Source organism: Enoplosus armatus, chromosome 12 (genome assembly GCF_043641665.1).
Source record: "Enoplosus armatus isolate fEnoArm2 chromosome 12, fEnoArm2.hap1, whole genome shotgun sequence".
Lineage (NCBI taxonomy): Eukaryota > Metazoa > Chordata > Actinopteri > Centrarchiformes > Enoplosidae > Enoplosus > Enoplosus armatus.
Genome location: NC_092191.1, coordinates 16,513,592 through 16,527,508, shown reverse-complemented (window position 1 = coordinate 16,527,508; position 13,917 = coordinate 16,513,592). Strand labels below are relative to the sequence as shown.

The window sequence follows — 13,917 nt, the reverse complement described above, 5'->3', positions numbered from 1 at the left end:
TGGTCTGCGCTGGCATTTGAAACATCTGTGCAGCCAGACTACTGGTGGCAAGGCCCCAGAGACCTGCCTGCCTGCAACAGCCTCTTTTGAACTGCAGATCCAAATACGCTGCACTTATTGGAATGGCATGTAGCTGCTATTCTGAAGGGGGGATCCTCTGCTACGCCTTTGATGTCCACCACTGTGTCCAAAGCAGGCAAGCCATTCTCTCTGCTCTCTGTTTCCCATTTAGACAGAGATTTTTCTATTCTGGAGAGGGATTTTTGAAGTGAAGCAGACAAAGAACAGATTTACATGGTTTAGACAGCTATGCTGTGCCTGAAGTAAGTAAGACTGCAGTAAAGCTGTATACTGGGAAGAGCATAATGAAGTAGGCCAATGTGGTGTGTTTCATTAGCACAGAAGATGGCTAGGAACACTTACTTGTATATTTAGAATAATTCAGTCATTTGATCAGCCTCATCCGATATTTGGGAACTCTTCTTCAGCATGTATATAGGGGTATTAATGAATGAAATAAGATACTGGGTAACATCATTACTCCATCCTGCTCATCACTCTGCTGCCAGTGACTCCATTGTCTCCAGAGTAGAGAGCAAGCTGCCACACTGACCACATTTACTCACTGTGCTCTCTGGCACACATGGGCATCAGATGGGCACACTGGAGTTATATCTCCGCTGAAGTAAGTGCAGGGCCGGAGTTTACCTAACTTCCCAGAATCACTCCTGCAGGGGTCATGCTGGAGGCTCGTTTCACGGTGAAAGGGAGCTGTAAAAATTAAATTAGTGATGACCCTCTGTGGGTTTTCTTTGGCTTTAAAACACAAACTTGATGTAGAAACTATGTGATGCAGGAACAACGAAGCAAATAACATTACTCAGAATACATCCTCCTTGTCTTTATTTTGAAGTGTATTTAGTTTTAATGTGAACAGGCCACAGCAGTCTCATTTGGGCGACGCTTTGGCTTTGCTGCCGGTCCGTCGTCCTGCCGGGAGCTGCGCGTTACGCGCCATTTGGCCACAACATCAACCAAATAACCTAAAGAAAATGTGTGTAAAAATGATTTTATGCGAGCTGTAATGACACTGATAAATAACCCATGACACTATCCAGGCAATGAGACCTTGTTTGTCATCACCAGCTTCATTATTGCCCCACAAACTGAATGCATTGACTTCAAAGGCGACAAATGACATTAGCTGCGCGGTGTTTTCGGTGCCTCGGGGTTCAGAGGACTGTCACACATGCTGCAGCGGCGGCAGCATCCCCTGCCTGCTGCGTGATTTGACACAGCGACTCGGCCTTTGAAGCGGACAATAAAAAAGTCTCACGAGGGCTAATCACATTACGCGCCATTTGTCTTGCTTAAGTGAAGTGTTACATCACCTTCCGCAGCGGCGTTTTTAATCACAGACTGAGACAAGGCCACCGCTGGACGCACGTCAACAGGAGAGGCGGACCTCCTGCAAAGGCGCCCCCGGGTGTCCTCCTCTGCGCTGCGACGCGCCTGTGTGCCCCGTGCGCCTCCGGGGACCACCAAGGTTACTTTGGGTTGTTTCAGGGAGTCCTCATTGTGTCTGTATAATAAAGCGTGTAGGGGTGACTTAATCAGCATACATTACGGAGGTTTAATGCCTACTGAGATGATGAAATCTGCCATAATGTTTGTCATGTTAGACAGGACTCCAGAGTGTCTCATCTGCAATGGGAAACGGAGCATTATATACTTTATACCATATATACCAAAACTTCCACAAGAGTATTGGGTGTCCATCCCGGCCGGACTTTGGGGAGGACTTGTTGAGAGGGACGAAAGAGTTAACCAGGGGGAGGGCGCCTGCACAGGGGCGTATAGTATAAAACCACCTCAAGAGCGCACAACAAGAACAGCGTGTGTCTCAGGAAGCCGTACTTTGATATGGTTTGACTTGTTTCCTCCAGCAGGACTCGTTAGAGACGCGTCTTCTTTATTTTGCTGGACTCACAATCCGCAGCATAATGGATGGATACTGATTTTGAAGCAGACACAGCTCCACCGTGAAGTCTTCACTGGGAAGATATCTTTTTTGAACTACCTGTAGCCTACTTTTTTTTTTTCTCCAAAGGTAGCCACGTCGAATAACGCGCTGGGCAGCGCAGAATGTGGACAAAACAAGAAGTGCGTAAAGCGGCTGAAGTGGAAGTGAGGAAAAGTGAAGTGTGAGGCTGAGAATGTGGCGTGGACACCACGGGGCAACTGGGCTGCAAGTTTCCTGAGCTTGGAGATCAGACGAGGGCGCACCAGGAGCGGAAAGTGTTAATGCTGCGCGCTGGATCAGCGGTGCAGTACTACTCCGTACTCTGTATTAACTGGCAGATTAACTCACATCATATTTGTCTTGAAATCACACTATCTGAACAGTCAGTAAAAGAGGATACATCTTAATTTAGGACAATCCCACAGTTTACAAAGACAATCTTCTGGATCCAGATTCATCTACAGCACTTTTTCCACATTATTCGACTGCTCCCCCTCCCATCCTTTTCCCTTCGTTTTTGCAATTCTGATTCCCGAAGTGGCTCCGAAGTGGTGTTGCGGCTCCTCGTCCCCGGCGGATCCGGAGATTGGAGTCTCTGCACCGGGAGGAGGCGGAGTCGGAGCTCCGACCACACCGCAGGCTCCCAAGAGCGGCCGCGTCAAGAGGATGGTGCGACTGGCTGCGGAAGTGCTGCTGCTCCTGGGACTTCTTCTCCTTACCTTGCACATCACGGTGCTGCGGAGCAGTCCGCTGCCGCAGGGAAATGTCACTCTGAGCCTGGATCAGGACACAGCACTTACAGAGGTGAGAAATCTGTTAGTTGTGTGGGGCTTTCCATAAGGCAGATTTAATGCAAAGGGGGATGTCTAAGGGGTCTCATTTGGTCACAGACGGGCTTGATAAAATGCTTATATGAGCCACTGGCCCAGGTAAAATAAAGCCACTATTCCCTGGAAACTCTGTGAGTCTTTGGGGACTGTTGACATACACAGGGATGTGGTCTCCCTGGGGAGTCCCCAGGGAATGGCAGGGAGCCAGCAGAGGGAAGGAAGATGAGGTAGGGTCAGAGATCAGCCCCCCACACCAGACGCGCCTCCCTATGGTTGGAGGTTAAATGCTAGCTGCAGGCACCTCTCTGTCATCATGGGCTCATCAGTGTCATCCAAGCTTTCAGTTGATGAGGCTGGGATGAGGGTCAGAGCTGAACCCCTGAAGGTACCCCCCCCATCCCCACCCCCACCAACACACATGTTGTGTTTGGAGAAGATTCTGGCATTAAAACTGACTCCTGCCCTGCCCCACATCAGGCCTTAAGCCCAACTTGTTTAATAGGATCCTGCACTATTCTCACACTTGTGGGCAAGGCCTCATGTAAAAATTCAGGTATTCATGTTCAGTGTTGAGTCAGAATACTAGGTTTTAATGACATCTTTTCAGGGTTGTGGGCCAGTTTAGAACCTGCCTCCACACAATTTCACAAGGGAGACATTTGTCAACATGACACCACTTAAGACAGATTTAATAGTTGAACTGCCCATTTTAACACCAGCATAAAGCACACAGACTCCAGTACAGCCTCAAATCCTGAGGGTTAAGACAGGTCTGGGATCAACAGGCTTTTTTAGAGAGTGTTAAGCATCCTTCAGCTGCTTTTTGATGTATATTTAGCCTGCTACTGAAATACTTCCTTCATGTCCGAGTGATAAATGGGTATTTGTGCCCACTGGAATGGTGTCCCTTCATAAATGCTTTATTGGGGCTAGGGGGGAAATGAATGGAAAGAATTTTTACTTCAACAGAGGATGGTGAGGGTAATTTCCCTTATCTCCACTATCACTGCCATCGCTGTAGACTGGCCTGCGCATATGCAACAGCAAGCCTGTGTTCGGTTGGATATCAGGGCATGCAAAGCTGAGGAAATATTTCAGGAATTTATTGAATATTTGTCACGCAGCCAAATGTTGGATTGGACGAGCGGGATGTGAGGACCAGGAGGGAGTTTCTCCTGAGGAATGGCAGTAAAAATACTAAACACATGCCACCCATTCCTACCTCAACATCCCCTTTGTCACGCGTCCAAATTTACATAGAGATTCTGGCTTGTGATGAAAGAGCCCTGCATCACCACTCATGCCCCATGTTGAGCAAAGCGCTGAATGTCTTTTTTTTTTTTTTTTTGCTCATGAATGCTCCGACTATGTGCGGATATGCTTCACTGGTCCGCCACTGAAGGCAGTGATGTCATCTTTCGGCCGGGCTTGTCACGGCCCAGGGGGTGTATTGTCATTCCAAGGTGTCATATTTAAAATGCCATTCACAGAAACACAAATGACAGGATGCGGCTGCATGCACCTGTAGTGGAGAGAGAAAACTCTTTGGTCCAAGGCGCATTAAAGTTGGTGTGATATTCTATTCATTCATTAATGAATCATGGTTTTCTACCCTGGAGCTTATTTTCTTCTTTTATTTCCGAGAAGTCCTGTCTAAAGGGTTTAGATTTTATATATTTATAGCCTCTACTCATTTTGATCCTGTAAATAAACACATACGTACACCCAGTGTGACAGGGTCTTCCACCTACATAAGTGTAGTGCTGAAAAGCATCTGGCACAATGTGCACTGCCTTCATTTCCTGCCAGCCTCCCTGGGGGAAGGACCCCTGAGTTGCTCCCAATTGAAAATGGAGTCATGCCCCTTTAAGCAGCCCTCACAAAGTGAAAAAGGGGGAAGCGGGAAAAGAAGAGGAGATACTGTGAGGAGGGAGAGGGGGTGGCTTGTGTGTGCAAGTGTTCATTCATGGCTTTTGAGAGTGGGGGGTGACATCCTGGGAGGCCCCAGATGAACTGAGGAATGGTGTGTCACTTTTGATCTCCAAATTAAAGCATGTTCCTCGCTGAGGAAGATCTCAGATGAGTGATAGGGACTGTAAAGCAGCCCGCCGTCAAAGGGGAACACTGCTGATTTTTAACATTTAAACTAGAGTACTAGAGAAAACAGCATGTTTTTCTCATTAACTTGTGTTAAAAAGCTCCGCTGAGAGTCATTTGGAAAAGACGGAGAGAGGTGTTTATGTCGACATTATCGAGAATTGACGGGCTTTACACAACCGATACACACTGCCATTCCTATCTGATGACCAATTCCCATGTTGTGCATTCTTTCCATTATTTTCGACTCTACTAATTCTCCTAAATCGTTCTGCTGAAATACTGATAGAGACAGGAAAAAAATCTGTTATTTGGATGTATAAAATTTCATGGTTTGTCCTTCACATTGCTGAGCTCCCAGATGGAAATATAGATTTAGTGAAATCTCAGTGCTTATGGGGAAAAGCAGCTTAGATTTCCCTGTTGTTGTCCAAGTGAAGGACTGTTTTCAGCTGTAATATCAAATCTATCATCAAACTATCACAATTTTCCTATTTACCATTCAGCTCAAGGCTTTAATCAACAGCATTATATTTGAGGCTGATATTTATTCCATGTTTTGGCAAGATTTTTATGTATTTACAGTGAGAGCGAATCAGCATCTGTCCTGTTGGCACCAAAGAAAGTGAGACAATAAGCTGAATATCAACACTGTGTACACATTCCAGCAGCATCTATTGTCTAAGGTCTTTACTCTTCAAAGGCTCAAAATGAAAATGTTTATGTAACATGAAATATTAGCTTTTAGAGAAGTCAAGAAGATTGTAATTTCTCTACAAGGAAAATTATCACATATGATTGTTCTTTCTTAGGTCCTTGGTAGATGACGCTGGCTTAGATTACAGAAAATGGCTTATAACTCCTCTGTTGTGGGCTTGAATTCAATATTGGCTGGGAAATGCAAGCTTAGGTTAGTAAATTATTTCTAACTCACCTAAAGTTGCACAAGGCAGCTCTCATATTTAAGTGTGTCTAGGACAAATAAAGGTAGAAAAAGCAATATGGCATATTATTAAGTGAAAACTGGTGACTTGCTTTGTTTTTCTGAACACCTTCATGAACGTCTGCAGACATTGCTAGCCTCACCATGGCCAGTTTGTAAATTGTGTAGCTTTTCACAGCTGACAGATAAGACATTTCCCACAGCAAACTGTTTGTTTATACTGATTTTAACAGACCTTACACAATTAACCAACCAACAGAAAATCAGAAAATATCCCTCCATATCAGAGTTCAGAGACTGTGGCCGGATCAGTTTGATTCGTGTTGCTTTCCCATTTCCTCTTTTGGATCCTAAGCAGTTTTGTGGCAAATTATTACCACTAGTTTTATTCCAACATGCAGCACTTCCCATGTGGTGCATTTTACCCTACTATCTGCAATATAATCTATGGCCTAAACATAAATCAAATTGCATTACTGCTAAGCCACCAATGTTTGCCCATAAACTGACAAACGCTCTGTGTTTACAAGCAGACCTCAGTTCAGTGGCCTCCCATACTGAGTGAAGCATCATCACAAGTGTTGCCCTGGGATCAGAACGCCTTTAAGTGTGACTTTGAATAAACCAAATTTGTGTCAGGATTAGATAATCTGCCTGTCATGTGTAATACATCATAATATGACAAAACAGAAGATTGAGACGGGATCAGACTAGATAATGGAGGATTAATCTGCCTGCAAACACTGTGACTGGGTTTCACGTCAGTTTGCGTATTCTGAAACATTTGTGGTGTGAGCATTTGCTTTCTTTTAATACACCAACTCAGGGAGAAAGTAGTAAGTCATTTTTTTGCATCTCTGGGTGAATTTCCTTGAATGACAGGTGTGAATGAAAACTCACAGACTTATGATGGGAAAATAAAAGACATCGTCTGTCTTCAGTGGCTGTGAAGTGTTTTCTGGCAGTGGATTTAAATGACTGTTCAGTATAATAAAACAGTAACGTCTGGACTGAAGAGCAACTTGTGTGGTCTGCAGTTAAACGCTAATATAATTCATAAAGATGAAACCCACCCAGCGGAGATCAACCAGACTTTATTTACTATTGTATGTATGTATTTACACTGTGATTGAACCTGTGAGTGTTGTGTTGTGCCTGCTCCCCCAGTGGAGCTCAATTACAGCCACTGAGTGACTTCTGAAGGCTGGGAACTTGAAAGACAGGGTTATCACACGGGCATCTCAAAGCCCGAGAGCTTGTGATAGAACCAAAGAGGGTCCTGTGATGTTCACATAAAGGGTCGATAGCTGAGGCACAAACTATGCTGTAGAGATATACTGAGCCTCTCAGTCATAATTGTTCGTTTATGGAAAAAGAAATTTGTGGTTTTAATTTGAATCTGCTATCTCAGAATCTTTTTTTCCCTCACATTTTATGATTTTGATCATAAATTCTCATAAAAACTCATCGTCTTATCTCTCCCTCCTTTTATTTTGGTGGCTACAGGCAAAATGCAGAACTATCTGCTCTTCTTCCTCACAATTATAGGCAATTGGATAATCATTGTAATTATGGCAGTTGCACACATTAAGATATGTGATGTCAAAGTTTTTAAATTCTTTGAAATGCATCAGATCATCATACGAACTCCATCTGGTCTCCGGTGGTGAACTAAGAAAAGTAATGCTAAATGGATGTGGGGGTCTTTCTGTGCGGCCGCTGTCCCCTCTGCGGTTGAATTAAAGTTACATGTACATTTATAATCCTTCCTCCCTTGCTGTGCAGCTCCATTTACAGCGCCTATATTGTCCCAGAGTGCACCTTGGCTGGACACAAACAGCTCCACTGGGGGCTTTTATGCCCACCACAATGTGGCTGAGCTGACACTTTGTCTGTGACTGGCCACCGCAACCGTACAGCACTGCTGCCATATTCTCAGGCCTCCGCCTGGCCACAAAAACACTGGGGAGGAAGAAATGGGACATGAAAAAAGAAAACAAGGAACATGATTGATGGCTTTGTTTGATCTTATTTTCTGCCACCCCAGAATGGATGATTGCCGACTACTTATGGCTGTCTGTCCAATTGAGGAAAAATTGTTTCTTCTGTGCATACCTGACAGGGGACATATGCCTCAACTGTCCTTTTGGGACGGATTTACAACCCCCCTGTCAGAAGACCAAATGTTTTTCTGTCTACAAGACGGCAGATGTAATTATTTTGCTATGTTTGCTTAGGTTTCTCTGTATGGCCCCAGAGCAGGAAAACCATCAGTCTTGCATCTCTCTTTTTCTCCCAGCCAGCACCAGAACATGCTAAAAATGTCCACATTATATTACTATGGTAAAACAGCAGCATGCTCTGTCAGTTAAAAATGGAAAGAATATGCAGTCTAACTGTGACATTGGTTTGGAATGCAGGCTCTATACTGATTATATTTTGGTGGAAGCAGAAAGACGTACAGAACTCAATGTGGCGTTCGTCTCGCTGTTTCAGTGGCTCCTTCTTAGTCAAGAGTCCACTGTCCACAGGATTTATGACAGAGGTCACGGCCACATGAACCTCTGTCAACATGAGAGATCAGTCTGCTGTTGCTGAGTGTGCAGACGCTATAGATGCCAAGTGACGTACAGGGCCCTTAGTCTTAGCATTCACACGAAAGGGAATTAAATATATTCTATAAACATTCTAATAATGTTTTTTTGTGAATGCACAAACCAATATTATGTTCTTTTCTGTCCTCAGCAGAACAATATAAATGTAAAAAGCAGCTCCTCTGCCCAACTGGCCCCTGAAGACCGGAGGTCTGGTCCAGAACACCAGTTGACCCACCGGCCTGCCGCCCTCCCGTGGACACAAGGCAGCAACGTACACAGGGACGGCCCCGGAGGTTTCCTCCTAGATCTGCACAATTTCCCCGACCTCTCCAAAGCCGATATCAATGGACAGAATCCCAACATACAGGTGATCATGTGTGTCTGTGCACCTGCCAGTGTGCTTTGATGCTTTCACTCACTTGTAAGACATGGCTACTCAAGCACATAGGACAGGAAGAGCAAACAGGAAGAAGGAGAATAGTTTGGTGCACATCACTAACCCCTTTTTCTCCCTCTTCCTCCTTCCTTCTCCCCCTGTCCCCTTTCACACTTCCTGGCTCGTACGTAAGACACTGAGGTCTCACGTCCATCATAATGACAGCTAAAAGGCAGACACTAACCAGCAATGCCTCACTACTAACGCATGTGCAGGAAGACAGACGGCAGCTTATGTAAATGTGTGGCAAGCCCCTTGCCCATAAGTCCCTCAGTGGTGCAGATGGCCGAGTAACCGCTGCCATGTTTAAATCATTCTCCTGTCTAATCCAGCGAGGGGGTCTTTCCATTTCTGAGAGCATCACTGCTAAATCCGAGCACGAACAAAGTGTATTAACATCTCAAGATGTGGGAAGAGAGAGGAGCAACCAATTGAGCAAGGGCGTGAGGCTGTGGGAGAAGGGGAGGAGGAGGGAGGGGGGTGTCTTTGATCCTGGGATTCATCTGGCTTTCATGGTCTGGAGGAGGCTGAGTAGCCCTTTGAACTTTGTGTTTAGGTGGAGAGAGCCCAAGAGGTGGGAGGGTGACTGTGGGGCAGGGGTGATGGTCCCCCCTCATCTGGGAGGCACATGTGTTAGGACAGAAAGGGGGAGGGGGTGACATTGTGCGTAGTGGTATCAGAAAGTGTCACCTCACGGCACCCGATCAACCCATTCTGTCCAAACAGTGCTATATAAATGGACTTCTGTTCTTTGATACAGGTGACCATTGAAGTGGTGGATGGACTGGAGGGCCATGAGCCAGAAAAAGGCCTCCGTAAGGAAAGCAAACCCAACTGGGCTTCTCCTAACTGGAGAAACTGGTGGCCTTCATCCTCTTCCTCTTCCACCACCCATCAAACAGAGGAGCACGATCGCTCCTACGGCAACAGTGAGGACAGCAACTTCCTCAGGCCGCCGGCAGACTGGGACAGGAGAGGAGGCACCGGGGGAGGAAGCAAAGCTCAAACTGAATATGGTGAGGATGACAGGAGGGTGCGTTTGCAAGGAAATGAGTGCACAATGCACGTCGCTTATTTGAGCGCTGGTCTCCAGCGCTTTCCACAGATGGCCATAGTCTGATGTGGAATCTGTAATTTGCAGATTTGCTGATTTAAGCTGTCACCATAATAAGTGCAGTCATCCCAGGCGATCCTTTGGGAGCCCCTGATTGAAGCCTTTAACACTCTTTTATGAGATGGATTCCTCTGTGGTGCGGACCAAGCTACGTGACACAGTTTAAACGCCTTGCTACATCAAAGTTCAGCAGCAGGAATGGGGCCAGAAGCACTGTTTGGCTGCCACGCCATTCTCACAACACTCTCCAGAAAGGAACCCCACAGATAAATCTGCCGTGGAAGAATTTACACTCACTGTCATACAGTATGCGTCCGTCCCGTGTTGTAGCATGCCCAAACCAACATGGTCGAACAGGAATGCGCATGCTGTGGTATATGTCATTTCATCCACTTGCACTGCAGCGGTGAGGAAGGCGATTTTATAATCATTTTTTGTCAAACCATATCCCACGTTTAATGTTCCTGTCTTATCGCTGCGGTCCGCCCTCAGTCATCCTTTACTTCATGCCACACTAATGGACAAGGAAATATTTTATCATCATTACGTCCTGGTTTTTAACCTAATAATCATAATTGTGGACAGGCGGTGAGGCATCATCCATCACAGGCCACTGATCGCACGTTCAGCTGTCTCATCTGCGGGATGAGGGCAGGTTATTATCAAGTTTTCCAAATTCTGAGTTCTGTCTGAGCTGCCACCAGCTCTTTGGGCGTAGTAATCTATGGAAGGAGTAGGGGGAGCAGCGCTGGATGGCTATCTGGCCTGTATTCATACAAAATGCTCATTGCTCATAATGAGGGGCAGATGGCAGTGGGGGGGGGGGGGTGTATAGGAAGGTTTGGACCCCGGCCAGAAATACTTCCCAACATGCCCACATTAATTCTCCTCATTGATGGAGCACTGCTTTCAAGATGTGTGCGTGTGTGTGTGTGTGTGTGTGTGTGTGTGTGTGTGAGTTTGTGTGCGGTAGTGATGGTGATGGCGGGGTGAGGTGGTGGTGGAGCCCAGTGTAACTGTTTCCATGTACACCCATTACAGCGATCTGCTCAATGATAATTGGAGTTAAAGAGGATTTCTTGCCATTTCACTTCCCATTCTCAAACCAATGAATCACAGCAGCTGAACGGTGTCCGGTGCCACGGTGCCACTGTGCCACTGTGCCAGGGACACTGGAACATTTATATTTGTAAATTCCCTGTTGGATCCCCTGTAGCTTTGTTGGAATTACTTCGCTGACTGAACACACACACTGTGCCCTTCGCCCTGCACTCTCCGGTTCAACACCTTTGCGTTAGCATGTACAACATAGTGTATGCGTGTGTGTGTGTGTAGACAGGCTTGCGTGGTGTCTGCTTTGAGGGGCAAAGTCAAAGAGAACTTTGAGCTCCCCCACTTCCCCTTTCATGTCCTCCCCCCACTTATTATTAGTGAGGCATGCTAACAGGCCTGAGTAAGTTCAGCATGTGGCCTGCATCAGAGCTGAGGATTTCTCTCTCTCTCTTTCTTTCTGATGCAGACTATATGGACGGCGAGGGGGACTGGAGTAACTGGACAGCATGCAGCGTCACCTGTGGAAATGGCAACCAGAAGAGAACCAGGTCATGCGGTTACGCCTGCACAGCCACCGAGTCCAGAACGTGTGATATGCCCAACTGCCCAGGTAAAGTCTTGATGGAACAAAGGAATTCCACACCAGCAAAGATGTGGTTAATGGATGTTAGAGGATAGTTTGTAAGTGCATGTGTTGATTTAGTCTGGTCTTTCATCTTTTGATCCACCTTTCACTGTGCATTCATCTCTCTAAAGGTATTGAAGATGCCTTCAAGACAGCAGCTACTGAAGTGAGCCTGTTAGCCGGAACAGATGAGTTCAATGCCACAGAGCTCTTTGGTGTTGGTAAGATTCTGCCTACTCTTGTCTTACTCCAGACTATCCCTTATTCAGATGTTCCTACACTATCAAAGACAGTTCATCCATCTGGCAGCAGTGTCCCTTCACACACTTAGCATTCCTCGTGCTCGGGCTGCGCTCCATTACTGCGCAGAGATGAAAATGTGCAGCAGGGCAGGAAGAGCACAGTATGCCGCTGCCCACTCTCTCTCTGTCTGTCTGTTCTTCATCAACCCAGTGAAAAACATATATTATATTAAAAAGACACTTTCTCACTCTGCTGGTTTCATTGTCTAATGCTGGGGAGTGTTGGGAAGGAGATGTAGCATTTAATAGTGTCTTCATTTCTTTCAGACACTGACAGCTGCGAGCGGTGGATGAACTGCAAGAGTGACTTCTTGAAGAAGTACATGACCAAGGTGGCAAACGACCTCCCCAGCTGCCCTTGCTCTTACCCGACCGAGGTGGCCTACAGCACAGCCGACGTACACGATGCTCCCACGCGCCGAGACTTCCGCTGGAAAGACGCCAGCGGGCCAAAAGAGAAGCTGGAGATCTACAAGCCCACGGCCCGCTACTGCATCCGCTCCATGCTGACGCTGGAGTCCACCACGCTGGCCGCACAGCACTGCTGCTACGACGACAACATGAAGCTCATCACTCGCGGCAAAGGGGCCGGCACGCCCAACCTGATTAGCACGGAGTTCTCAGCCGACCTGCACTATAAGGTGGACATCCTGCCCTGGATCATCTGCAAAGGGGACTGGAGCCGCTACAACCAGGCCAGGCCGCCAAACAACGGACAGAAGTGTCCCGACAACCCTCAGGACGAGGACTACTACAAACAGTTTGAAGAAGCGAGGGAATTCTAACCCGCTGCAGAGGGAAAGGAAAAAAGAAAAAAAAACACACTGCTTAAATATTCAGCTAAACCTCAAAAATGGTGCTGAAGCCATTTTTTTATTCTGTTTTAGGTCAAATAACAACGCAGACCTTTTAGGCTCTGAGGAACAAGACTCACTGCTCTTTTGAACCAAGAGGAATATAAATTCAACAGAGTCAGAATGCTTACTTGCTCACAAGGAACTTTTCTTGACTTCACCAAAACCAGGCACAAAACGTTGCTTTGTTTTTTAAATTTTTTATAAAAATGAATGAAAATGTTGCCAGTAATTGTGTCACTGATGATTTGACTCTTTCAGATTTGTTTCACTAAAGGGAGAACTGAGTTTATATTCTTAAAAAGGGAAAATTATTATTCTAGGAATGTCCGTTTAGATTGTGTCCATGTCTGTCTCCCTAGATTGTTTATGTTTGGTGAATCTGAGAGGCCTGTGCTAATAGAATAATGAGATCCTTCAGGAATGTGTTTTTTTGTGTGTTTGGGGGGGGGGGGGGGGGGGGGGGGGGCAGAGCACAGGATTATCCAATCTTCTCCCATTTTCACAACAGTATCCAGGTTCTCATGTAAGCTTATGAGTTTATTTAGCATGCACATTTTTTTCCACCATTAATTTACAACCGTGCCCCTTGTGTCTCCGAGGCATATCTTCATTGTACAAAGCCTGCATTATTTTTGTAAAGTATTTATTAAGTTGTAGCTGTGTCTGAGTCGGGTGTCTACGACTGTGGTTTCTGATTCACATATGGCTGAATGCTAACTTCAGATTCTTTTCTGGCTTCAAACTTCATCGCCATCAAGGTGCGCAAATGCGTCTCAAGTTAGGATTGAACCGTAATAGAGCGCAAAGAATGTGTGAATTCAACTGTACGGAAAAAGATTTTTGAGATATAAATCTATAAATAAATGTTTAAAAAGCCAATGAATGTGTTGCTAGAAAAAAAACAAATTCTTTGCGTGTATGATCTTCATGGCAAATATCTCTTGAAGGTGTAAATTCAGGAAGAACAACAGCATCTCATCTCATCAATGAAACTCCTCCAACAGGCTTAAGCCAGTGCACAAGACTTCCATTAGTCCCAT

The 13,917-nt window shown here is 45.8% G+C and overlaps 1 protein-coding gene across 2 annotated transcripts; it reads left to right on the top strand.

Moving 5' to 3' along the window:
• The first annotated feature begins 2,674 nt into the window (after positions 1-2,674).
• ism1 (isthmin 1) lies at positions 2,675-13,171 on the top strand. Of its 2 annotated transcripts, none has more exons than XM_070915708.1 (6): positions 2,675-2,827; positions 8,639-8,857; positions 9,687-9,942; positions 11,560-11,703; positions 11,850-11,939; positions 12,288-13,171. In XM_070915708.1, the coding sequence occupies exons 1-6, from the start codon at positions 2,690-2,692 to the stop codon at positions 12,803-12,805; spliced, it is 1,365 nt and encodes a 454-aa protein (XP_070771809.1). In that variant the 5' UTR covers positions 2,675-2,689; the 3' UTR covers positions 12,806-13,171. The 2 variants fall into 2 exon arrangements, with proteins under 2 accessions (XP_070771809.1, XP_070771808.1); XM_070915707.1 differs by having other exon boundaries at positions 2,690-2,827; positions 8,642-8,857.
• The last annotated feature ends 746 nt before the right edge of the window (positions 13,172-13,917 follow it).